Source organism: Hippocampus zosterae, chromosome 6, assembly GCF_025434085.1.
Source record: "Hippocampus zosterae strain Florida chromosome 6, ASM2543408v3, whole genome shotgun sequence".
Classification (NCBI taxonomy): domain Eukaryota; kingdom Metazoa; phylum Chordata; class Actinopteri; order Syngnathiformes; family Syngnathidae; genus Hippocampus; species Hippocampus zosterae.
In genome coordinates, this window is record NC_067456.1 from 115,945 (window position 1) to 139,067 (window position 23,123).

At 55.2% G+C, this 23,123-nt stretch overlaps 3 protein-coding genes across 11 annotated transcripts; 1 reads left to right on the forward strand and 2 right to left on the reverse strand.

Annotated features, from left to right (window-relative positions):
- Positions 1-608: 608 nt before the first annotated feature.
- Positions 609-9,086, reverse strand: jak2b (Janus kinase 2b). Of its 3 annotated transcripts, none has more exons than XM_052067066.1 (23): positions 8,859-9,086; positions 7,311-7,508; positions 7,024-7,147; positions 6,849-6,966; positions 6,598-6,743; positions 5,974-6,511; positions 5,665-5,822; positions 5,481-5,592; positions 5,217-5,403; positions 4,807-4,931; positions 4,601-4,735; positions 4,405-4,492; positions 4,201-4,328; positions 3,995-4,133; positions 3,752-3,903; positions 3,502-3,652; positions 3,286-3,422; positions 2,852-3,041; positions 2,236-2,360; positions 2,003-2,175; positions 1,789-1,906; positions 1,320-1,433; positions 609-1,061 (listed from the first exon to the last, which is right to left on the reverse strand). In XM_052067066.1, the coding sequence occupies exons 2-23, from the start codon at positions 7,483-7,485 to the stop codon at positions 960-962; spliced, it is 3,435 nt and encodes a 1,144-aa protein (XP_051923026.1). In that variant the 5' UTR covers positions 7,486-7,508; positions 8,859-9,086; the 3' UTR covers positions 609-959. The 3 variants fall into 3 exon arrangements, with proteins under 3 accessions (XP_051923026.1, XP_051923027.1, XP_051923025.1); XM_052067067.1 differs by lacking the exon at positions 8,859-9,086 and having other exon boundaries at positions 5,974-6,093; positions 6,211-6,511; positions 7,311-7,911; XM_052067065.1 differs by lacking the exon at positions 8,859-9,086 and having other exon boundaries at positions 7,311-7,911.
- A 1,248-nt stretch (positions 9,087-10,334) lies between these two features.
- Positions 10,335-13,249, forward strand: grsf1 (G-rich RNA sequence binding factor 1). Its single transcript, XM_052069167.1, has 10 exons — positions 10,335-10,724; positions 11,063-11,204; positions 11,384-11,539; positions 11,678-11,812; positions 11,886-12,024; positions 12,152-12,270; positions 12,691-12,785; positions 12,857-12,992; positions 13,065-13,128; positions 13,211-13,249. Exons 1-9 carry the CDS (start codon positions 10,536-10,538, stop codon positions 13,115-13,117), a joined length of 1,164 nt encoding a protein of 387 aa, XP_051925127.1. The 5' UTR covers positions 10,335-10,535; the 3' UTR covers positions 13,118-13,128; positions 13,211-13,249.
- A 173-nt stretch (positions 13,250-13,422) lies between these two features.
- On the reverse strand, positions 13,423-23,046 carry rufy3 (RUN and FYVE domain containing 3). 7 transcript variants are annotated; one of them, XM_052069159.1, is made up of 18 exons: positions 22,350-23,046; positions 19,276-19,449; positions 19,088-19,205; positions 18,900-19,001; positions 18,706-18,829; positions 18,334-18,398; positions 18,153-18,221; positions 17,989-18,058; positions 17,508-17,600; positions 17,313-17,399; positions 16,992-17,159; positions 16,682-16,779; positions 15,467-15,586; positions 15,328-15,403; positions 15,181-15,257; positions 15,072-15,108; positions 14,792-14,869; positions 13,423-14,318 (listed from the first exon to the last, which is right to left on the reverse strand). In XM_052069159.1, the coding sequence occupies exons 1-18, from the start codon at positions 22,597-22,599 to the stop codon at positions 14,172-14,174; spliced, it is 1,953 nt and encodes a 650-aa protein (XP_051925119.1). In that variant the 5' UTR covers positions 22,600-23,046; the 3' UTR covers positions 13,423-14,171. The 7 variants fall into 7 exon arrangements, with proteins under 7 accessions (XP_051925119.1, XP_051925120.1, XP_051925121.1 ...); XM_052069160.1 differs by having other exon boundaries at positions 18,153-18,218; positions 22,350-23,042; XM_052069161.1 differs by lacking the exon at positions 22,350-23,046 and adding an exon at positions 20,208-20,865.
- Positions 23,047-23,123: the final 77 nt, after the last annotated feature.

Below are 23,123 nucleotides of genomic sequence, written 5' to 3' on the forward strand. Positions count from 1 at the left end.
CGTAGAAGACACTGGCTTGCTGGTATCAACCGCCCTGATGTGAAAAAATTACGACCAACTTCGTGTGTGTTCTGATCACTTCCTATCGGGTATGCAAACAAAACTTTGTCACAGTTATAGAGTTAATGTGCCAGGCAATAATAGATGATGTTAACATGAAAAACAAAGAGTGCTATGGCACGTATTCCGATCGAAATGCATAATGTGCACATGGTACATACACCGTGTCCATTGTCATTCTCCCCGTGTCATGACATAGTGCATATTTCCCTATCTCTTATATACTGGAATCTCTGAAATATGGGAATAGTAGTAGAAATTGTTTATATTATAAATGTGTATTTATAAATGATTTTTAGAGTTTAGCACTGGTACTATATAATGCACTACATGAGAAGAAAAATGTAATTAGCCTGGTGTAAGGTACACATTCTAATTAAATGTTATTCCACGGTGAGTAAGCTAAAGCAATCCCTCTTGCTGTAAATAGTTCATATTTCTATTTGCAACCCAGAAGACCTCAGTTTGAAGCAATACGGGGGGTGGGGGGGCTTTAATCTCCGGTGCCACTAAACCAGAATTGGAAAAAAAAGAAACGTGGACGCATGTACACAAATATATACTGTCGGCGTTTATATACACTTGCATAGAAAACGGTCTTTTTCCAGGGAGAGAAACATCCTGGTGACAGCTAGCCCTGCTAGCGGTTTATGGGTGGCTAACACGCACGCACTCGTATCCACACACGCACACAGAAGCAAGCCACAAAAAAACAAACAAAAAACAAATGAACACCCCCTCCTCCCCCCTCTATTGACAGTCTCTCTCATACATTTGAAAATCAACATCAGGCCGACTGTGGTTGGATGTTTTTTGTTGAGTTTTTTTCCTGGTAGGCATCAAATCGAAAAGAGCCGTCCGTGGCACTTTGGGTGAGAGCGGCCTCGTCGGCCAGGCGCTCAGTCGGCGTCCCTGAGCAGATCGATGCGCAGAGTCAACTCGCTGAAAGACGGACGCAGGCTCAAGTCGTCGGCCCAGCACTCCACCATGATCTCGTAAATCTGCACAGACGAGCGACTCAAATATCCATATTCATTCGTTCGTGCTCACGCCCGCAATTTCGACCCCGAGACGTCAAATGGTTGCTTTTTTGAAAGGTTGCAATATTTTCTGAAAGTGCAACAAGGACACTTTTCCCTACGACTGAATTTCCACTTCATATCAAAAGATCACAGAGGTGAAGTGACATTTGCGTTTATTTATTGGAGTGAGCTTTGCTCCGTCGAGCGTTTTCCCGTCGTGGCAAATGACGAGCTCACCTCGGCGGGACAGCGGGCGGGCTGCGGTAGCCTGCTGCCCGACCTGAGCAGCTCCATCAGGTGGTAGACGATCAGTTGGCCCTGCTTGTCGTTGCCCATCATGGACATGAAAATCTGATTGGGAAAAAGCACACGCACACGCGCAAGAATAAAAAGAGGAGGACAACAGACCGCTCGTGTCGTCAGATGGCGTAGGCGTACGCGATGCTTTTTGGATTACGTCCGGTTTCAACTCGTTTTGGGTCTTGAGAAGCAAGCACTTGCTGGATATGTTCAAACAGGCGGGAAATGTTGCCATTCGAGAAAGGCGTTGAATTTAGAGGAGCAAGACGTCAACGGAGGCTCCAAGAAACTGGCGATACATTTGGGCTTTGCAAAGTTGAGCGCTCAGGAAGCGCCATGCCTCGGGAGCATTTTACAAGTCCTTTTTCAAAGGAGCCGTTAGTCGGGGCGCGGTAAGGCGGCTTACGGCCGGCGGGCTGCAATTCTTCTCGCTGCGGGTGAAGAGCTCGTAGAGCACCACGCCGAAGCTCCACACGTCCGACGCCACGGAGAACCTGCTCTCCGTCAGCGACTCGGGGGCGTACCTGAGGAGGAAGAAGAGGAGGAGGAGGAGGAGGAGGAGAGCCGGCGTCAGTCGGGACCCACTCGGGGGACGGGAGGACTTTGCAAAGGCGAGCTACCAAAAGATGGGGCTCTCCCCCGGCTCTTTGACCAAGTAGTACTCCTTGTCCTGAGGCAGAACTTTGCTCAGCCCAAAGTCGCCGATCTTGACGCGCCGCTCGCTCTCCACCAGGATGTTGCGCGTGGCCAGGTCGCGGTGAATGTAGCGCTTGGCCGACAGGTACTCCATTCCCTGCGCGCAGGCCACCACACTCAGAAGGAGCTCCCGACCCCCCCCTCCGCCCCGGCGTACCTTGCAGATCTGGGAGGTGTAGCGCATCAGCTTGTGGCGGTCCATCCTCTCCTTGTTCTTGATCAGGTAGTCTCGCAGGCTTCCGAAAGGAAGGTATTCCATGACCAGGCGCAGATTGCGGCGGCCTGGCCGGGAGGCAAAACCGGGCCGTCAATTGCGGCTGACGGGAAACGGGGCCTTCGAGGGACCCCTCGCCCCCTGGCCCCGTTTCCAAGCGGCATCCCGAGCCATCGGACTTTGCGCCACTTGACTCAAGGTCGCAATGGTCGCAAGCTCTCTGGGTTGGGAGACCGCCGCCGCCCACCGTTTCCTTGGCTTTGGCGGTTAGATTTTGGTCCTGAATTTTCATTCAGAGGTCTTGTGGGGGCTGCGAGATTGTTGTGAATTCCTCACTTTGGTCACGGCTTGTTTTTTGGACTTTGATGCCGATGAGGAATTTTGGCCGCGGTTTTGCGGCTGCGAGTTTTGCTCGTGATTATTTGGCTGACCAGTTTTGAGTTTTGTTTGAGCCGTGGAATGCGGCTCGTGATTTGGGCTGGCATTTTGGGTCCCTCGGTTGGGACGGTGAGCGACGCTTGCGTTTTTGCCGGCCCGCTACGGCGTGCGGATGACTCACCGGCGCTGTAGCAGACGCCTTTGTACTTGACAATGTTGTCGTGCTGCAGAGACTTGAGGATGTCGATCTCGCGCTCAAAGTCGCGGATGTGTTCGGCGGTGCCGTGCTGCAGCTTCTTGACGGCCACCACCTCGCCCGTGTTGTCCTGCAGCGGGTCGTAACGGCACATCTCCACGCTGCCAAAGTTGCCCTGAAACGCAAAGGTCCAGATGAAGAAACGGCGCTGGGCTGCTTCAAAACCTCAAAACGGTGACGGCGTTTGGTCCCATCACTGCCAGGGGACTTCTGCTTTTGCAGGGATTGGTGGCCGTTGTGCCAGTGGGATTTTTGCTCCGATTTAGGCTCGTGTTTTGGCTTGCAATTTTGCTCCTGGAATTTGGGGATTTGCCAAGGATTTTCGCCGGCCATTTTCCGTCGGCGGCCGAGTCGGGCACCTTTCCGAGCTGCTGCAAAAACCGCAGGTGTCTCTCCTCGAACCGCGCCGGCTCCCGACTCTCCAAGCCTCCCGCCGTGGGGCCGCGGGCCGCCGTCCGGGCGGGAAGGATGTCGCCGTCTCCGATCAGCTCGTAATCTGCCCGGCGGCGGAGACAACAAAAGGAGGTTGGGGCCGTCTCCGGCGGCGAGAAGGCCGGCGCGCCGCGTCGAGCAACCTGGCGCCAAGAGGCCGTTCAGGTCCCGGATGACGGCGCCAAAGCTGGGCCGGAAGGTGGGCTCGTAGTCCGTGCAGTCGGCGATCAGGTCGGCCAGCTCGGTCCACTTGGGCGCGGGGAGCCTGCGCCGGTCCTCGTAGAACAGCCGTTTCTGGGGCAGGGGGGGGCAAAAGACACGTTTGCTCAGGACGCTCGCTCGCTCCCCTTTTCGGCGTGGCGAAATCACGCCACGCAATCTCGGGAGCGTCACCTGGGAGTCGTCCAGCGCCGCCAGCGGCCTTTCGCCGCCGCCGCAGAGTTCCCAAAGAGTGACGCCGTAGCCCCACTTGTCGGCGGCCGGGCTCAGCCGGGCGGGGTCCTCGATGCACTCGGGGGGCACCCAGGGGATCCTCTCCGTCAAAACTGCATGCACACGCAGAGCGTGGACCGGTCTGGCGCCGGCTTTTTTCCCCCCCGCCGTCACAAAAGCCCAAAACCCCCGAGGTGGACTCACCGTCTGCAGGCAAGACGGCGACGCCGACGCCGGGGTCGCTCAGCTTGACAAAGGGGGGGTTCCCGACCCGCCGGTCCTCCTCTCGGATCAGCAACACGTTTTTGGCGCACACGTTTCCGTGGACCAGGCCCTTCTCCTCCTAGACACCGGCCGGCAACTCAACTCGAGTCAAGTCGACGGGAGTCTAAGCGACTCAACGGACGTACCAGGAAGTTCATGGCCCAGGCCAGCTGCTTGGCCACCTCCAGCTTCCACGCCACGTTCAGCGAGTTGTTGTTCTTCTTCAAGTAGGTGTCCAGCGAGCCAAACTCGACGTACTCCTGCACCATCATGTCTGAAGAGGGGCCAAAAGTCACGGCGGCTTGGCGGAAAAGCCGGCGGGCGCTTTTGCGCAGATGACAAGACTTTACTCTCTTGGCCGCAAACACACACGCCGTAGTTGAGAAGCAAGTGCTTGTGGGAGAGCTGGCTCATCATGCTGGCCGCTTCGAAGAAGGACTGTCGGGAGGAGAAAAACACAAAGATGGCGCCACGTCTGCCAAACCTTTGCCCATTTGATGGATTAAAAAATGTTTAGTTTTTTTGTCCCTCGTCGGCGGCCGTCACCTCGGAGTAGTTCCTGTGGGCCCGCTCCAAGACTTTCACGACCACTTGGGTTTGGTGCACCAGGCCGTAGTCTCCGAGCTCCTTGCGCACGCCTTTGAAGATCTTGGTGAAGGTCCCTCTGCCCAGGCTGTCCGTCTGAGGGAGGCAAAGGCCCGACTTCCAGAGACTGGCTGGCCAGAGTCGTCCTTTCTCTTGGCGCCACTTACGAACTGCAGGTCTTCCTTCTTGATGGTGTGAAAGACCATCTGGCTGACGCCCGGCCGCTGCGGCCACGGCGAGGGAGGCGCGTCCGACGCCTCGTTTCTCCGACGCACCAGGAGGCAGGACTTTTCTTGGAGAAAGAAAAACGATACGCGCTTTGGATCTGGAGCCTCTTTCTGGCCACGAGGGAACAAAGCCACAAAGAAGGCATCACGAGCCCGGAAGCGCCTGGGGGCTCATTTGCCTTTTTCGCCTTCCTCGAGTGGAATTCAAATCCCGCTCGGCCGTTTCTTGGAGATGACGCGCCCTTTTGTTTTCTCCCTCGGTTTCCACGCGGCTACGTTGGCTTCCCCGCGTGTTTGGGCACGGCCTTTCCTTTCCCCTTTTCCGTGGGGCGGGTGTCGGCGGGACTCACCCTTGGCTCTCGGGGCGCAGCACTTGGCAAAGTGGAAAAGGAGGCCGTCGGAGCGCACGGCTTCCTTCCGGTAGCAGCTCAGCAGATCCTTCAGGCTGGCAAAGTTCCTCCTGGTTCCGCTGAGGTTGAAGTGGCCTTCCGCCGAGCGGGTTATCTGGCAGTGTTTGTACTCCACCGAGCCGCACACCTGGCGGAGGGGGCGCGCAAAATCAATCGAGCGCACGCGCAGGCTTGGCGGCCCCATTTATTCGGCGCTTGGCGTACCTCCACGGGGAAAGTCAGAAAGTACTTGTCAAAGTCCTTGGGGCTGCACCTTAGAAGGTACGAGCCCCGCTCGTCGCCGCACCTCCGCAGGCGCTTGACGGCGAACTCGGTCCTGCCGGGAGAGACGCGGGCGGGCCCCCGTCAGCGGCGCTCGCGGGCGGGGACGGGGGGGCGGGAGACTCACGAGACGGGGCCGTGGCAGCGGCAGGCCGCGGCCTCCAGCAGCCGGGGGGGCGCCGCTTCTTTGCAAAGGTAATGATGCGCGTCCGCCGTCAGCCGGTAGTGACCGTCGATCAGGGACACGAAGGAGAGCGCTTCGGCCAGACCGGGGAACTCCAGCTCCTGGGAAATCAGACGGTTGACGGGCATGGGGAGGGGGGGGGGGGGGACTGATTTGGTCCCATCTTTCAAACGGTGCAATCGGCCCGTTCTTCTCCTTCATCCTCGGCGGGACTATTCATAGGCCAGCGGGAAAGGCGGCGCGGCCGCTTACCAGGTTCTGGCCGTCCCGCTTGCTGATGGTGACCAGGCGGCTCTCGGAGGCCGCCTCCTTGCCGGCCCGTTTGACGCTGACGTCCACCACTTCCGGAAAGTCGCACACCGTCTGCGGCTCCTGCAAACAGAGCCAACGCCGCTCAAGCCGAGAGGAGCAGCCCGTACCGGATGGGCAAATCCTGGAGCGGAATCGCTCGACAACGACGGAAGTCAAGCGGGGCGGCGGCGCGCCAACCTGGGGAGAATCTTTGGCGCCGGGGCGACACCACTGGACGCCGGTGTCGGCGGCCACCAGCAGGAGCAGCCGGGCGCCGCCGGACGGCTCTCGCGCGCGGAAGCTCTCCGTGTAGAAGGCCTGGTCCAGCGCCTCCATGCTGATCAGGTACTTGAGCTTGAGGTCGCGGGCGCTGGCGCCGGCGCCCAAGCGGCCCAAGCGCTCCACGAAGCGCCGGAAGCGCCGGCGGATGCGCTTGCGCGTCAGGAAGCCGCGCCGCTCGATCTGCGCCCGCAGGCCCTTGGGCAGGAACGACTTGTAGCTGCGTGCCAGGCCGAGGAGGCGCCCGTTAACGCGGAGAGCGCGGCCGGGACCGACGAACCGCCCCCCCCCCCGGCAAGGGCTCACCTTGTGGCGCGGTAGACGTCCAGCGGCGCCATCTCTTTCTCCTTGGCGGTCCGCATCATGTCCAGCACGGCCAGACCGAGGCACTCCTCCTGCGTCTCGTGCGAGTCGGAGAGCTCCACCGAGCCGCCGATGAAATCGCTCCTCCACTGGGGGGGGGTTACGAACAAAGGCGTTAAAAAAAAAAAAAGTGGCAAGTGCCCAGCGGCGGCGGCAAGCTTTGCAGCACTTTGGCGGCAGGTCGTTTGCCTCACCTGATAAAAGAGGTAGGACATGACGTGGTCATCCAGCACGGGAGTTTCCGAGCCCTCGGCGGCGCCGTAGCGGTAAGCCCGGGACGCGCCGGCGCCGTACCAGCCGGGGTAGTAGTACCTGCGAGCGGGGCCACGTGAGACGGGGGCCCGCTCGCAAGCGCTCGCCGTCGCCTACCTGACGCGAAAGAAGACGTCCTCGGAGGCCGCCTGCTCCAGCTGGAGAAGGTGGCCGGGCCACAGCCACAGGCCGTCTCGCTCCCGGAACAGGCCGAAGAGGCCCAAGTAGAGCGGCGAGATACCTGCGGCCGCACAGGCACCCCGTCAAGGCCCGCCTCCCCCGGCCCACGCTTTCAATTTTCCCACACGGGGGGGTCGCGCCGGCCGTCCGGCCCTCGGAGACATCCGCGTGCCAACTAACGATCCGGACACGGGTCACTACCCGGGCTGGGCGGCGGTACTCACCGCACGCTTTAGCGGCGTCCACGCACAGCTCCTCCGCCACGTAGCGGCCGGCCGGGTAGGCCAGGAACTGGCGCTCCGACTCTCCCCGCACGCCGCCATACACGTGAAGCCTGAGAACGGCGGCCCGCTTCCCGCCCGGACGGGCGCTCCCGTTGCGCTGGCGCGCATCCGCCATCGGCAACGTGCCGCCTTCGCTCGCTGCGATTGGCAAACAAACAAACAAAAGAGACCCGATTGGCAACACGCGTGACAGAGCAGCCTTGGGGGAGGTTCAAAAAATGGGGAGACATTGATTTGTCGTCCCCGCTAGAGTATCGCCTCTAAATATTGATCTTGGAAAGGGCGATCATCTTTCATCACCGGGCTTGTGAAATCATTGCGGAATTTGACGGCCTCCGATCGGTCAAATACCGTACGTGCAAAAAGGCGCCGAGCTTTTTTGCCCGCGACATTGACTTGATTTTGCGGAAAAGAAAAGAGGAACGAGACAACGTTCAACTGAAGCGTGAAGATGCAGGCCAAATGGAAGCGCAACGTTTGGACTGGCAAAAGCCGCCGCCGACCAAAATAGTCTCGGCAAAGAACGGCCCGAGCGGAAAGTCGCTTCATTTCGGAGACGTACGCCGTGAAATCCTTCCCCGGGGACCCGCGCGTACGTTGGGCGAGCCTTCCGACTCTTGCTTGAAGCAGCCGGCGCAATCTTTGACTCACAGGATATTCCATTTTGCCCACGGCGGCAAAAAACACCCCAAACAAACAGCCCACCCCCAAAAAAACGGCTCGCTTTCCAAATGGGACACGGCTCCGTTTGCAAACTGACAGAGCGATACGGGCCAGCCGTGTTTGGGACTTCTTTTGCACTTTGAAAAGTAAATCCATTCCAATGAGCACCTACTTTGCAACGATTCAACGCGCGCATACGTGCGCCATATTTGGAAGTAGACGCACACACACTTCCTGTGTGGAGTTTGCATGTTCTCCGCGTGCCTGTGTGGGTTTTCTGCGGGTACTCTGCTTTCCTCCCATATTCCCAAAAACATGGGTGGCAGGTTAACGGAACACTACCCGGAATTGTCCCCGGGGGTGAGCGCCAACGGCTGGGATAGGCTGCGGCACGCCCGCCGCCCTCCTGAGGAGACAACCGTCAACGTGACCCAGCGTGGACCTTAAAAGGAGTCAAACGCAAGAAAGAGGACAAATGAAGCCGAAGCAGGTAACCTTTACGCCATAGGTGTCAAAGTCAGGTCACGGAGGGCCGCCGTCCTGCATGTTTCTCAAGCGTCACATTCAGATGATCAGATCATTTCAATCAGGTGTGTTGCAAGCGGGGACACTTGGGAAACATGCAGGACGGCGGCCCTGCGGTGACTGACTTTGACACCTACGCTTTACGGTAAGCGAGCACGCATCGGCGTGGTCGTTGGTGATAAGTGACGTCACAGAGAAATGCCCTTTTTTGGACAAGTCAAATTTGGCATCTTATATGGGGGTTACGGCGTTGAACTCGTCAAAGTGTAGGCGATTTGTGGCGAGAGCTCAACCACTTACTTGGAGAGATTAGCAGCCAGCGGTGCGGCGAACCAACTAGCTCGCTGCTAGCTTTACGCCCCCCTTCCCGAGTCGACTTTGACAGCTCCCACTTTTCTCTGGAAATGTGATTTCAAATGAATAGGTCCTCCGGTGGGTGGGCTCCAAGCAGTCCCCGCTTCCTCACGCCATCGCCCCCGCCGACTGTAAACTCGCCGCTTTTCAAAGCCAACGCGGCCAGGTCCCCATGTCGCTTCCCTCCTCCAGCTCCTGCCGCTCCGACGTGTTGCGTTCGCCGGCCACGGAAATCCCAGCATCGCCTTGGATGGAGCGCCGGCGTCCCCCCGCCTCCATTCTGCTCCGCGCGCGTCCGCTCGGGCACTCGAACGGGCACGGGCAACCTCTATGCCGGCGGGGGCCACGGTTTTGCATCAGTTCTGTTTGGGCACATCGGAACGCTCGACTCGACTCAACTGCCTTTCTCGAGCATTGGAAAACAACCATCGCTGTATACAAAGTGCTGTACATATCATATGTGTAACAATACGCAAGACAACAATACATTAATAACGAAGACGGTAGAAAGTACAAAACGGTAAAACTAGGATCGAGCCTTCGTCATGCCGAGTCAAGCGCCAACGAATACAAATGCGTTTTGAGTCCATTTTGAAATATGGGCAGCGAGGGGGGTTGCCGGCTGTTCAGTGCCGGGTGAACAACATTGAAAAGGTTGATTCCGTTCTGAATCAAAGTGGATTGGATTTCCCTCCCCGGGACCCTTTGCATCCACAAAGAGGATCTGCGTTTTCCAAACTCATATAATGTGTTAATGTGTCAGAGACCGTCCATGTACTGAGGAACAACAAGATGCAATTAATTGGGCCTCTGCATTGAAGTGTTCCTTAACTCTGATTTATACGTATACGTGGATATGACAACGTGGTGGACTTTAGTCTCTTACTTGAGCGCTGATATTTTTGATACCTTTTTGGACGTGGGATGGATGGACAAAAAAGTGCAAGAATAAAACCCCACAAAGCAAAATAGAAAGTAAATGGGTGGGCAGAGCCCCGAGATAGCGAAGTAAGACTTTGTGTTGTCGTTTATCTTCTTCTAACCGAGTTTCAACCATTTGTGCACCAACCAATTTTTGAAAACTTCATTCAGTCGTACCATGTCGATTTCGGCTTTTCACGAGGCTTCCACGCCTCTGGGTGGCGGTATAAACGCGGCGTGTTCTTGTGACACACCAGAAGTAGTGCGCTGACCGGAAGTCAAACGGAAGTATCATTTTGTGATCATACACATTCAAAGTAAAATTATACTTATTAACGAGGTGGGCGTTGCACGAAGGATACGCAATACGGTGGATTCTTTATTTTTTCTAATTTGACCGGGAGGGAATTAAAGCTATAATATCCAGGTACACAAGTTAAAACACCTCGCTTTTTGGGGGGCGGGGGGATTGGCTGGTAATTGTATTTTATTTTGAATACGGGACTGGATATCGAAAGTATGACACCGCTCGCCCTGCGAGGTTTGGTGCGCCGTCCTTGACACATTGATTCACGATTCACGTGAGCACGTTCAGATCAGCGATTGTACGGCTTCTCTTCATCGATGGCATATGCTTGTGCGTTTTAGCAACATATTCCGTGTAATATTAAGGCTCGACTCGCTTGAATAATCGCGGGGAGCATGAGTGCTCGCAGCAGGTCCGCGTTGACGTTACTCCAAGGCTGCGTGGCGGCTCTGAGCCGCCGGACCACCAGCAGGTCCGCGTCCGCTTGGACTTCCGCGACCCGGACGGCGGCTTCTCTTCGGCGCTCGGGTCGTTTCCAGTGCGTCGCCGTCGAGAGGACCACCCGGCGTCTCATGTGCAGCAAGGTCAGCAGTGTCACGGGACATCCTTTGAATGGAGCTGTGAAATACAGTCCGAACGCTTTTATTGACTTGACTCACTATAGGAAGAAATACGAACGACCAACCGAAAGATTTCATCGCATATGTACGTTTGTTTTCCAACTTCAGGCCTTTTTTTTGAAGCACATGGTTTGGGTTCACTCATGCCACCTATACTGGATCGGGATCCCACAGAAAAGGAGCCTTTTGTTGTTGTATCAGGAATTGTACTTTTTTTTTTCGATGTACTTCTGAGTAGAGAGCCAGAAAATGTCTGCCACTTGTGCTTGTTCATTATTTTGTCCATCCTCCTGTGGTTCCAGGCGCCATGTGAGGAAGAATACCCCCCCCTTCCAGCCTACCAGTCTGACACGGCGCCCACCAAGCGGAAGGAGGTGTACATTGTGCAAGTGATCGGTCTCCCGTGGTCATGCACAGCCCTGGACCTCGTGCACTTCTTCTCAGGTAACAACGGCAAAGAAACCCCCCCGCCAAAGCTCGCGCTTTTCCTGGCCCAAATGGAGGCACAAGGCGCGTGGGCCTTTTGTTACCCGCCGCTTTCCTTTTGTGACTCGGTTTGAAGGCAAATCGGCCATTCGCTATCATATGCAGAAAGGTGACGCGAGTCCCCATTGTGCATCCAGACTGTCGGATTCGCGACGGCCCGTCGGGCGTGCACCTGACGGCGGACCACCAAGGGAGGCCGTCGGGACGCGCCTTTGTGGAGATGGAGCATGAGGAGGATGTGAGCAAAGCGCTGGAGAAGCACCGGCAGTACCTCGGTCCTCGCTACGTGGAAGGTTCGATTGAGCCTTCCGACACAGACAAAAAAAAAAAAAAAAAACAATTCAAAAGCCTTCTCCGCTGTCGACTAACTAATCATTAGGTGAGGTGAGCTCTTAAATTGGCTGGAAGTGTCCTTTTTAACTTTTTTTCAGTGTACGAGGTGACAAACGGCCACGCCGAGGGCCTCCTGAAGAAAGTGGCCTCGCTCGCCCCCGACTCGCAGGCGGTGCGTCTCCGAGGTCTCCCCTTCGCCTGCACCGAGGACGACATCCGCCGCTTCTTTTGCGGTACGGGGCGGCCGATCGAGCGTCGCCGCGCACCTCGGCACGCGGGTGACGAGCGCGTGGGCTGCCTTCTCAGGGTTGGAACTGGCAGACAACGGCGTCACCATGGTGATCAATAGCAGAGGGAGAAGGACGGGGGAGGCTTCGGTGCGCTTTTCCTCGCGGGAGGCGGCCGACGCGGCTCTCCTCAGAGACGGGGAGCTCATCGGGAACAGGTCGGGCGTTCCGAGCCGACTCTCGCTCGGCGCAGGCGCCGGAGAACGCGAGACGTTTTCTGTTCAAATCCAAGTAAACATTATTCAGGTTGCGGTGTCGCTTTGTTCTCGTCTCTTCCTGCGCCAGATACATCGAAGTGTTTCCCAGCAGCGGCCGAGAGGTTCATTCCAAATGGAGGAAGCCCGCGCGGGGCGCTCATGAAACACCGAGCGGGAAGAGAGGCGGCCTCGCACCCGACAAACCCGGTGACCACCTTTCCACACTTTGCTGATCGCAAACGTACGCGATGCTCGGGATCGCGTCACATTTGCGCTCCCGACGAAGGGGCACTTTGCAGCAAGATGAATTGGCCGACGTGCACTTTGCAGCAGACAACAAAGAAGGAAAAACAAAACAAAGTAACATTGAATTGTCAGGAAGCTAAGTAAGGCGAATTCTGTAGCAGCCCAAACCGGACTGTCTGCCTCCCAAGACAAAAAGGAGAGGACGTCCTCTCTCTCCCTCCTTGATTTCAATTTGTCTTCTCCATCAAATTTGACGGGTTGAAGTTACGCTTTAAAAAATGCTTTAAAAAATGGATGGATGCCGTTCTACCTTTTGTGGAATCTTGAGCTGGAAATGACCGGTAAGACTCAAGGCGTGCGTGGCGCTGTGCTTGGTCTCAGACGCGGCGTCGGTCCCTCCCGCGCCGCCCAAGCGCTCGCACCAGGTCCACTTGAGAGGCCTCCCCTTCCACGTGTCCGGAGAGGATGTCGTCAAGGTAATCGGCCGTCGGGGTGGGGCCGGCTGGATTCTTCTTCCGGCGGATTGATTGCGTCCGTCGCCCTGCAGTTCTTCGCCCCGCTGGCGGTGTCCGGGATCCGCCTGGACCTGGGGCCCGACGGCAGGCCGAGCGGCGAGGCCGACGTCTACTTTGCCGGCCACGGGGACGCCGTGGCGGCCATGTCCAAAGACAGAATGTACATCGGTGAGTCCAACAAAGTCGAGCCTGCGAGCCGTGCCCGTTTCTTACCTCAATGTCCCATTTTTTTTTTTTTAGGCGATCGATACATTGAGCTGTTCCTCAATTCGGTGCCTGACGACGAAAGGTGAAGCTAAAGCAGGTGAACGCCTTCTCTTTTTCCATCGGCCACTTTCCTCCTCGAGATGCTAACGTGTTCTTTTCTCATCTTTTTTTTCTTGAAGTACGCCATCAAACAATAAACCACTCCTGGTGTCAACACATCCGCGTCTCGCTGGATCCTTGTCTGGGCGTCCATCGCCAAATCATTTGACTTCAAAAAAAAAAAAAAAATTAAAGCATGCGTCTCCAAATTTGGGTTTAAGAAAACAACAAAGAATCCACAAATTCTTTTCCCAAGTTTGAACAACAACAAAATGTACATTTGAGCAAACAATGGATTGCAACCCATTCCATATTTCTCCCTGGCTAAGAACGATGCCTTTGGTGGATGTTTCTTTTGAACAAAACAACCAAGACATACCTAAAAATAGCTCCATATTTTTTCTGATCAAATCTGTTCATTCCTGCAATTCAGCGCTGAACGCTTTGAATTGAGTCCAAACTTTTTTTTTTTTCTGGGTTAGAGAGGCGCGTTTTCGGAGAAAACTCAAAATTGTGTATCTTCTTCAATGGAAGCAGCTCCAAAAAGGCATAAAGGCGCACCTCCTTCCAGTTAGCCGTTTCATCTCTCTGTGAATGTCCTCATGACACAAAATGCCACCTTTTTATTTTTTTTACATGGTCGATCTTCCAACAGATTTCAAATTGGCGCGTGCAGCGCGGTCGCACGCCTTGAGCGTCGGAGCCGGTCGCGCCGACAACAGGCCTGGCGGCACCGAACACGTGCGGTCGACGTCGCGGCAGTAGTCGTCGTGTTGAAAGTTTCCGATTCCCGGCAAACCGTTAGCCCGCCAATGGCATTTCAGACTGTGCTGGCATTCGACGAGCAAAACTAGCGTTACGTTGAAATAGATGCGGATTTGAGATGTTTGTGGTCACGCAGCGGTTGGTTGAAGCTTGATATGGCGGCTCAGGAATATATCACGAAATTTGGCTGGAGCTGTTCACGAAGAGGAGATGAAAAAAACAAAAAGTGCAGGATGCAGTTCCAGTCGCAGCAGTCGAGCGCCGGCGTTTTGAGGTTCACGCCGGCGACGTGGACGCGTATTGCTGAAGTAAGAGCGCGTAGCAGGCGGCGCACACCACCTCGGGCAAGATGGAGGACGGCAACGGCAGCTCGTTGGCCACGCAGCCCTCGCAGAACACGCCGCCGCAGTTCTTGCACCGTCTCTGAAAAAAACAAAAATAAATACAAAATGCCATCAGCAGAGACGATTTTACGGGCTTTGAAAGTCAAGAATAAAGCCTCGCGTATTGGCCATTCGGTCGTCACAAACACAGACAAAAATGATGCCGTCTTGTTGGGATGCAGCTGCACTTGGCTTCTTACATTTGTTTTATTTTTTTACATACCCAATCAGCATGGGTACATGTCAGAGTGAATCAAAATGAATGAGGCAAAAGCAAAAAAAATAAAAAATCATTTGGTGCCAAGGAAGCAGATGATTTTGACAAGTGCGCCGTGAGAACAGTCTGAAACCTTCCTTGGGGTGAGGTGCCCGTTTTCCACATGAAAGAAGATCAATATTTGGAAACGCGTCTTTGGGCAAAAGCTTTTCAAAGAAGAACTAAATAGATGGGGGCCACGCATCCAGTCCCATTCCCCCAACCCCCCCTCCCCTCTCAGATGGTCACGTCGGTACCTTTGTCTCGAGGAGGGAGTCTTCCCGCTCGCATAGGCCGCACACGGAAGCTTCGCCAACGTCCGCCAAGGGCTCTTCCTGCACAGAAACGGACGGTCAATACGACAGAGACAGCACGCGCGTTCCCGCTCGACGCTTCCTCGTGGTCATCGTCGCAATGGAGCTTGCTAAAAATACATCTCCAATTTCAAAAGAGCGCTCATATATACTGGATCTATGCAATCTTGAACACCCCCCAAAATAAAGAACCGGTACATAGAAAAAGCAAACCACCACTGACCCGTTGGTCGTCGTCATCATCGGCCGGGCGGAAGGACCTGAAGGAGACGCAAATACGCTCTAAGCGGGCACTTTCAGAGGCACTGGAGCATGGCGCCGAGAGTACGCACGAGCCGGAGTCGAGGCCGCTTTTGTCTTCCGCCGCCGCTCGGGGGTCCTTGGTCACGGCCGCAGATGCCGAGGGAGGCTGCAACACCAAAGCCTCGTCAAGCAACAAACGCGACACGGGACGTTGCGCTTTTTGAGTGCGGCCGTACTCGGGGGAGGTCCGGGGGCCGCGCGCCGGCCAGGCGGCGCTCTCGCTCCTCCCTGAGCTCCGTCTCCGGGGCGGACCTAGCGGGAGACGCGCCCGATTTGACGTGAGGGGGCAAATCCACCCGCGGTCCTCGGCCTTACCCGCGTCGGCGCAGCCGCTGCAGCTCCTCCTCCAGGCCCTCGATCTTGTCCCCGAACTCGCGCTTGAAGAGGCGGTTGGCCTCCAGCGCCGCCTCCTTTTCGCGCTCGGCCCGCTTGCATCTGGGTTGGCCGCGGTGATGGAGGGGAGGGATGCAAAAACAACTTTCAAGGGAAAGAAAACAACTGAACAAAAAAATGGCGGTCAATGAAGGGAAGGGGGGGCAGGGGAATTACCCGCAATGGCAACTGCAACTATGGCAACGAAGGATGCGGGACCGCAATAATTAACCCAGCGGAATAATGGCAGGGAGGTTGAATCCCCCCCATGGCCCCCAAGGAAATGCGGAATGCTTCAAACACTGGCCGCTTTGAAAACGTGCACCGTTGAGAAGCCCGTTCGGAGGTGGTCAAAGAAGAGAGGAATGCCGAAAATGCTTTTGTGGCATTTGCAGCAAGTAAGATGAGAAAAAAACGACGCTCATATTTTTAAAAAAAAAGCTTTTAGTTTGACTTTTCGGAATGCAATTTCATTTTCATTTTGTTCTTTTTCTATTGGACTTGTTCTTCCCGAAAATGGATCCTATTTGGTGACAAAAGTAGATTGACGTCGATTGATGAGGGCTGATTTTTGAAATCGGCTCTTCAGCCGTCATAAGCCAGGAGGCAATTCATCGAGGATGTCAGGCAGTCGGCTGTTTTTCGCTCCATCGTTTTATTGGCCGAACGCTCACACGGACAAATGTCAACACACAGCTGGAGAAGCCGGAAAGGGCCGGCGGGGCTTTCCGACGCTCCTTTGAATCGGCGCCTCTGACAACAAGAATGAAGCACGTGGGCCAACACCACCATGATTTCCTTCAAGATGCATCGAGTAGTCAGTCCGCTTTACTGGAAGTCGGTGGAAAGAAAGAACGAAAGAAAGAAAGAAAGAACGAGGGGCAAAGGGGAGCTCCTGAATGTGGTTATTTCTCTCTTTGCGTGGGGCTACTGCTGGAGCTGCAGGAGCTTCCCTGCGGCCGAGGTGAGGCTCTTGGCCTGCTTCACCAAATGTATCTCGCTGAGCGCGTCGTTTTTTAAAAGTGAAGGGGGGAGGGGTGCAGGTGATGGGGAGGGGGTGGGGGGGGCAGGCGGTGAAGGGAGACAACAGGAGAGTTGTCAGCACGCGGATCAGCTGCCGGCGCCGGTGACGCGCTGCGGTCCGGAGCCGCCGCTCACCTGCTCTCCAGCTGTTTGACGGTGCCCGACATCTGGCTGATTTTGTCCTCCAGCCGGGCCACGGCGTCGCTCTTCTGCTTGGAGCTGGCGTCGGCGCTCTGACGAGGAACAAGAACAACATTTGGAGGAATACCCTCAGCGCCTTCGCTTCATTGCGACTGCAAGGGCAAAGACCCAGGCGCTCTTTGCCATAGACGTTTGGCTGAACCAAAGGAGCCCCGAGCGGGAATTTGAGCCGAGCGTCCGCCCGGCAAGCGCCGAGGCGCACCACAAGCAAATCGGCCAAAGGACGGCGCGGCCGGGGACCGACCTGCGACTTGTGGCTGAGCTGCTGGTTGATGACGCGCAGGTCGTCCAGCTGCCGGCGGAGCTCGGCCAGCGCGTCCTGCTTGTCGCACACGTCCTTCTCCAGCATCTTCATGGACAGCTCCATCTCCTGCTTCATGCCGATCTGCACCTCCAGCTCCTTCTCCACGTCCTGCGCCACCAAGAGGAAGAGAGCGGGACCGTTTAACCCGCTGCCCTTTTTGGACCGGGACACGCGGTCACATTTTTCCCCGTCGGTTTTCATCATAGGAATGCATTTGTAAAGGGCTTCGGCAACGGGTGGACGGCGGCGCAGGAGGCTCACCAGGCGAAGGAGCGTCTCCTCCCTGAGCTGCCGGCGCGTTTCGCCCAGCGCCGGTCCGTCGGACGTGGCCGAGTCGCTTCTCGGTGCCTGCGCCGCCGGAAAATGCACACAAACAACAGGAGGGGTTGGGGGCGGGGGGATAAATGGAAAGAATACTCATCATGATAAAAAGAGGAGGCGCAAGTCGCGGCTGACCTTCCTGCCGGACTCCAGCTGATACGAGCTCTCCTCTTTCACCCGCTCCACGTCTTCTTGGAGCGTGATGATCCGGTTGTTGGCCACTGCCAGCTGCACAAAAGAAATTCACAAATTCAAGGTGAGCACCAGAATGATTGAGAAAAAAAAAGAAATCACACTGCTCAAGGGCAAATTGTCATCGGCCGTACTTTTCTGTGTCCCGAAATATATTTTGGTGGCTGAATGACTGACAGTCGTTTGTTTCTGGAGTCCTTCATTGGATGAAATGAGCAAATGCATCCCAAAGAATGCAGAATGTTACCAAAAAGGAAAAAAAAAAACGTAATGGCCACTTCCACAGAGCTGTACAAGTGCCTGAAAAGACTCCTTTTTGCAAGGGTGCGTTTGGCCGCTTGGTTACGCTGAGGATGCTTTCAAATTTGTGCCCGTTGAGAAAAGAGCGGCAAGAGCAAGGACGCAGCCAAAGCAGCCGTCTCACCTCTTCCGTGAGCTTGCTATTGGACTTCTCCAGCGCATCCACTTTGGCCTGAAGGTTGTTGACTGAAGCGCTGCACACACGCACACGCACACACACGCAGGCACGCTTGAGCGTGGTGATTTGGCGGCTTTCCGAAATGAAGATCGGGCTCTGGCGTGACAAACCTCAAATGTCTGTTGAGCTCCTCCACGTAATTCTTCTGATCGAGTATGGCGGTGATCTGACCGTCGCTGCTGGACACAAAACCACATCGAGGCTCTTTCTTCCCATAACTCGTCCCTCCGTCGTGGAAATAAGAGCGCGTACGCTCGCGAGACTTGGAAAGCAGCCACGCTGCCCACTCACCCTTCGGCGCTCTTGCTACTGTGGCCGCCGTCTTTGAGGTACATGGAGAAATCGATGACTCCGACCTGTTGCAACCGACGATGGCAATGGGAAAGAAAAAAAAAGGGCTGACCACGTGGGAAGATTCAAAAGCCAAAATCAAAACACCCAAAACATGACGACCTTTACGGAAAACAGAACGCAGGATTCTCGAGACCGTTTTGGAAGGGACAGCAAAAATTTTTTGAAAATGACCCCAAAAATAAGGGCAAAAATTTCCTAACCATTCCCCCACCCCCCCAACCAAGTAATATTTTGCTCCCGTTTTCCCCACAAGCTCATTGGGGAAACTTTGGAAAGGTTTCTCGTTGAGACTTTGTCAAGCGGACCGACCTGAGAGTCCAGGTCCTCTCCTTTCATGCACAGGTTGGCATCGATGACGTTGAGGCCCACCAGCAGTCCGGCGATGACGGCTCCCTCCTCCTCCATCATCAGGGCGTTGGGCTCGTAGAATTCACTGGGCGCACACAAAAAGGGTTGGGCTCCAGAGACGCGGCGAGGCGCCAAACGCGGGGCGGGAGGCCCACCTGAGCAGGTCCTTCCTGTTGATGATGGTTTTCATGTAGTCGGACAACTTCTTCTGCATCAGGGCGAGCCGTAACCAAGCGCGGCCTCTTCCCAACGGCGTCCTGCCAGCGGCAAAGCTCAGCCTTCAATGAGCTCGTTCTCCGGAAAAGCGCAACTTTGCACACGGGACGGAGGAATTTCAACTGACTTGAGGCCAGGCAGGTCTTTGACGCTGGCCGTGATCTCCCCGGCCTCGGGCGTCAGCTTCTCCACCAGCTCCAAGGCCCCCCAGAACGACTTGTTCTGGCCCAGGAAGGACTTCTTGGCTGCGGAAGGAAAGAAGGAATTGCATCACCCCACCGGCGGGCCAAGGAATAGCAACGACGTTGAGGTTACTTTTCAAGCCGTGCTTGAGGCAGTGCTCCATGACCACGAAAAACTGCTGCAGCGGCGCGTAGTCCGAGTCCAGCGTGCGGCCCAGGTTGAGCGCCGACTCGATCAGACCCTTGATGCTCAGCTTGGCCATGTTCATCAGGTTGAGCCGCTCGATGGTGATGGGGTCCTTGGGATCTGCGCGACACACAACAGAGGGCGTGACCGCGCCGGCGCCAAAAGTGGCCCGCCGTTTGATTGGCCGTTCATCATTCGTGCCCTGCCCTTTTTTTTTTCCTTCCCCCCCCCTTCATAGCGGCATTTCGGTCATGGCTGGGCTGCAGGCCGGCCCGGCTGACTCTTTGACGGCCCGAGGTATTTCAAGGGGATTTTCAAGCGTCTCGTATCAGGCTCACGCGTGAAGGAAAACCGCGGGTGGAAAAATCCCCCGGGCATTCCTATCCCAGTGTTGTCGCTCGCTCGCTCACTGCTGCGCTCAAGAGGCAGTACGTGGCATCGCGGCACGTCCGCTCGGCGGCACTTTGTTGGCCGTGAGCCGATTGTCAGCATAGCCGATCGCTAAAGAGTAACAAACTGCGTTTGCTAAGTAAGTGGAGCCCCATTCCTGAACTGAGAAGGCCAATGCATTACGAGTCGTCTTACATGTTCAAAAATATCCAAGTCTTGGATCCAGGGTGGACATTTTGGGGGGTTTCTACCACAAAAAAACAAAAGACGCAACTGGCCCTTGTGAATCGCGACATTGCCGGACGTGGCCTCCATTGATGAAGGACTCCATGAGGAATTTGCCGGAAGGCGTGGCCACAGACGAGGAAAGAGCGAGTCGCCGACGAGCTTTGCCTGGCCGACGTGACAAAACAGCAACGTACATGTGACACCACCCCCATCTCGTTCATCTTCTTTGGCAGGGGGGGGTCTCTTTGGGCAAATCCTACCTTCGTGGGCCGGCTCGGGGTCCGGCGTGAGGGAGATGTCGTTGAGCTCGCGCAGGCACAGCCATTCGCCGTCCACCGAGACGCGGAAGTTGCACAAATAGATGGTCTCCCTGGCGGCCTGCGTGATTTTGTCGGTGGTGGGCGTCGGCGTCTCGCTCTGGGGCGTCACATCCGACATGATGGCGGGCGGCGGCGGTGATGACGATGACTCGGCAAAAACAAAAAACAAAAAAAACCCCAAAACAAAACAAAACGCACGGGCCGTGCGCTTGCTCCACCAAAATTCCCAGCGAGGGGACAAAAAGGATGGATGCGTGGAGCAGGTGTCTGTCGCTCTGTCGCTCTCTCCTCCTCCCTGCCACCGATGGAGACGCTGCGCTTCCTCACCCCGCTTCCCTCCCTCCCTCTTCTTTCTTTTTGTGCAGGCGAGGGATTTACGAGGAAAGGGAAAAGAACAATCGATCAATCACCCACCGCCCTCCTTCCTACGAAGTCTGATCGGGACTGGCGGCGCCGGACGCACACTGGGTGTTGACCAAGATGGCCGACCGCTGTGGCGGAGGAGGGCCGGGGAGCAGCCGACGCGGCGTCACGTGAGCAGATGGTGCAAGAAAGAGAGAGCGAGAGAGAAAGGGGGGGAGGGAATGATGCGGCCAACGTCAAGCTCATGATACCGGCGAGCGGCTTCCCATGAGAGAAATCGAATCAACAAGCAATCGGCGCAAAAACCATCGAGCCGATGCGAGGCCGCACCAATGCTCATTAGACACAAATAGTGTTGATTCCACATTTTTTCAAAACAAATCATCCTTCAATAGCTGAAAAACACGTCTGATCTCTGGGTGCCCTTTTTGAAAGGAGCCGAGATGTCACAAGATGGCGCTGAAGGCCCGTCGAGCAAAAAAGTAGTCCCAGACTGTGTTTGGAATCTCTCACAATGAGGGCTGCAAAAAAAGTGAATAATTCAATTACCACCCCCCGCCCCCCAAAAAGGTAACATGTTTGCCTCAAAACTTTTCCGGGGTCATGTTTCTCAAAAATAATTTGGCATAAAGTGTCACAGAACGTCCAAAGGTTGTGTGTGGCCCCATCTCACACTTGGAAAAAAGAAAAGAGAAAATCAAGTGCAGTGTGTACCACAACGGCAGAGGCCAACTAATCAATGTTCAACAATTTCTTACAGTCTACTATCGTTTGTTTGATTGCATTTTAACGCCCACACAAGTGATCAAGGATAGACACAGTCGCCGATGCACCTCCAATGTCTTGATTGAAAAACTTGAGGAAGACAAACATGACCTGAGCACAATTGATGACAGGCGGCCAGTAGGAACTCCCGCCGATAAGTCAACACGCAAACTGGCCAGCAAAGAGCAAGCCACTTCTGACATTTGCTGATGCCCACATCACTCACTCGCCCGGGTCCCGCCTCTTAACGCCATACACTTGCCAAGTCACAGATACTACTGTTAGGACACGAGGATGGCAGCCCCAAAGGTACAAAAATAACAATTGCACCTCACATGCACCGTACACTGTTTAATCGTGCAAAATCAGTTTGCACCCAATCAACAATTAATGGGATAATCGATAGTAAAGTATTTTTCATGAAAGCGATGACTCAACTATATCCACCAGAAAGAAATCCCGAAATTGTGATGAGTTAGTAGGGAATCAGCAGCCCAAGTGCTAGTTCTCTTACTGCAACAAATGTGTTGCTGTTTCTTTGGGAGTGAATATAATAGATCAAATCGATATCTGTGATCTAACCAAGTAATAGAGAAGATCACGGGCGTTCATGAAGCAAAAGCTTTTAAAAAGTGACACTGACACGCAGAGTCTAGCACGGGACAGTGTCACGTGATCCGCCAAACTCGTTGACGTTACCTTGCGGCTGGATTAGCGGTGTGACATTTTGCCCATTTTATTCTCTTTTCTTATTTACAACCCCCAACCCCTCTCCAAATGGTTTATACATGACAAAAATAATAACCACAACAACCAGACGTTAGCTTGTTTGGTTAGCTCCCGGCTAGCTAGCGTATGTCTGCCACTCACAGTCTCGTGACCGCCATGAACATTTCTTTGAACAAGTCAATTTGCAAGAGATTAGAAAATGGCTACGCGACATGAAGTACTCACTTTTCCGCTTGGATTCCACCCTCTCGGTGTGGAAGTCATACTCTGGGCATAGCGGGGAGGCGCCGGCCTTCCCGAACCGCACGTTGGCGGAGCTCAACGCCTCCTTGAAGTAAATCACCGAGGTGGGCGACAGGATCTCGTCCGGGCTGTTGTCGCGGTAGCGGTGTCCGTTCTCTTCCGAGGAACCTCGGCTCCCGGTGGCGGGTGACCGCGGAGGAAGCCCCGCGGTGGGCAAATCCCCGTCAGCCATCCCCGTCGAATAAGCTAGCCTCTCCGGTCAAACTCACTTCACGTAATGAGCGGCCGGCCGACGGTTAGCTTGGGTCCCGCAGAACCACGGCCACCGAACACCGCGCGCATCAAGCCCGCCGATGTGACACATAAGTCGGTCACGGCTCCTTCCAAGCTTTCCCCCTCTGGAACGGTAAAACATCCACACTCCTTTCGGCTAACCTGACGCCAATTTCGCGCGTCCTCACGTGACGCCGGCAGTGATTGTACTTCCTTTGGAAGATGTCCCACTTCGATGTTGGATTTCGGAACCGAAACGATGTGACTTCCCGAGTGCCACCGGTGCTGCGCATTTTCAGGTGGAGCAAGTGCGACGTTGCTCAATACGCGATCAGGATGCAACTCATCCGCAAAGGAGAGCCAGTCCAAAATGTCACACGCCAAATTGGACGAACGCCGCCGCCCCCGCTATATATTGAACTTTATCAAGGTGAATTTTATCTTCTAATGATCAGAAGAACAATTGTAAATAGCTTTCACGGC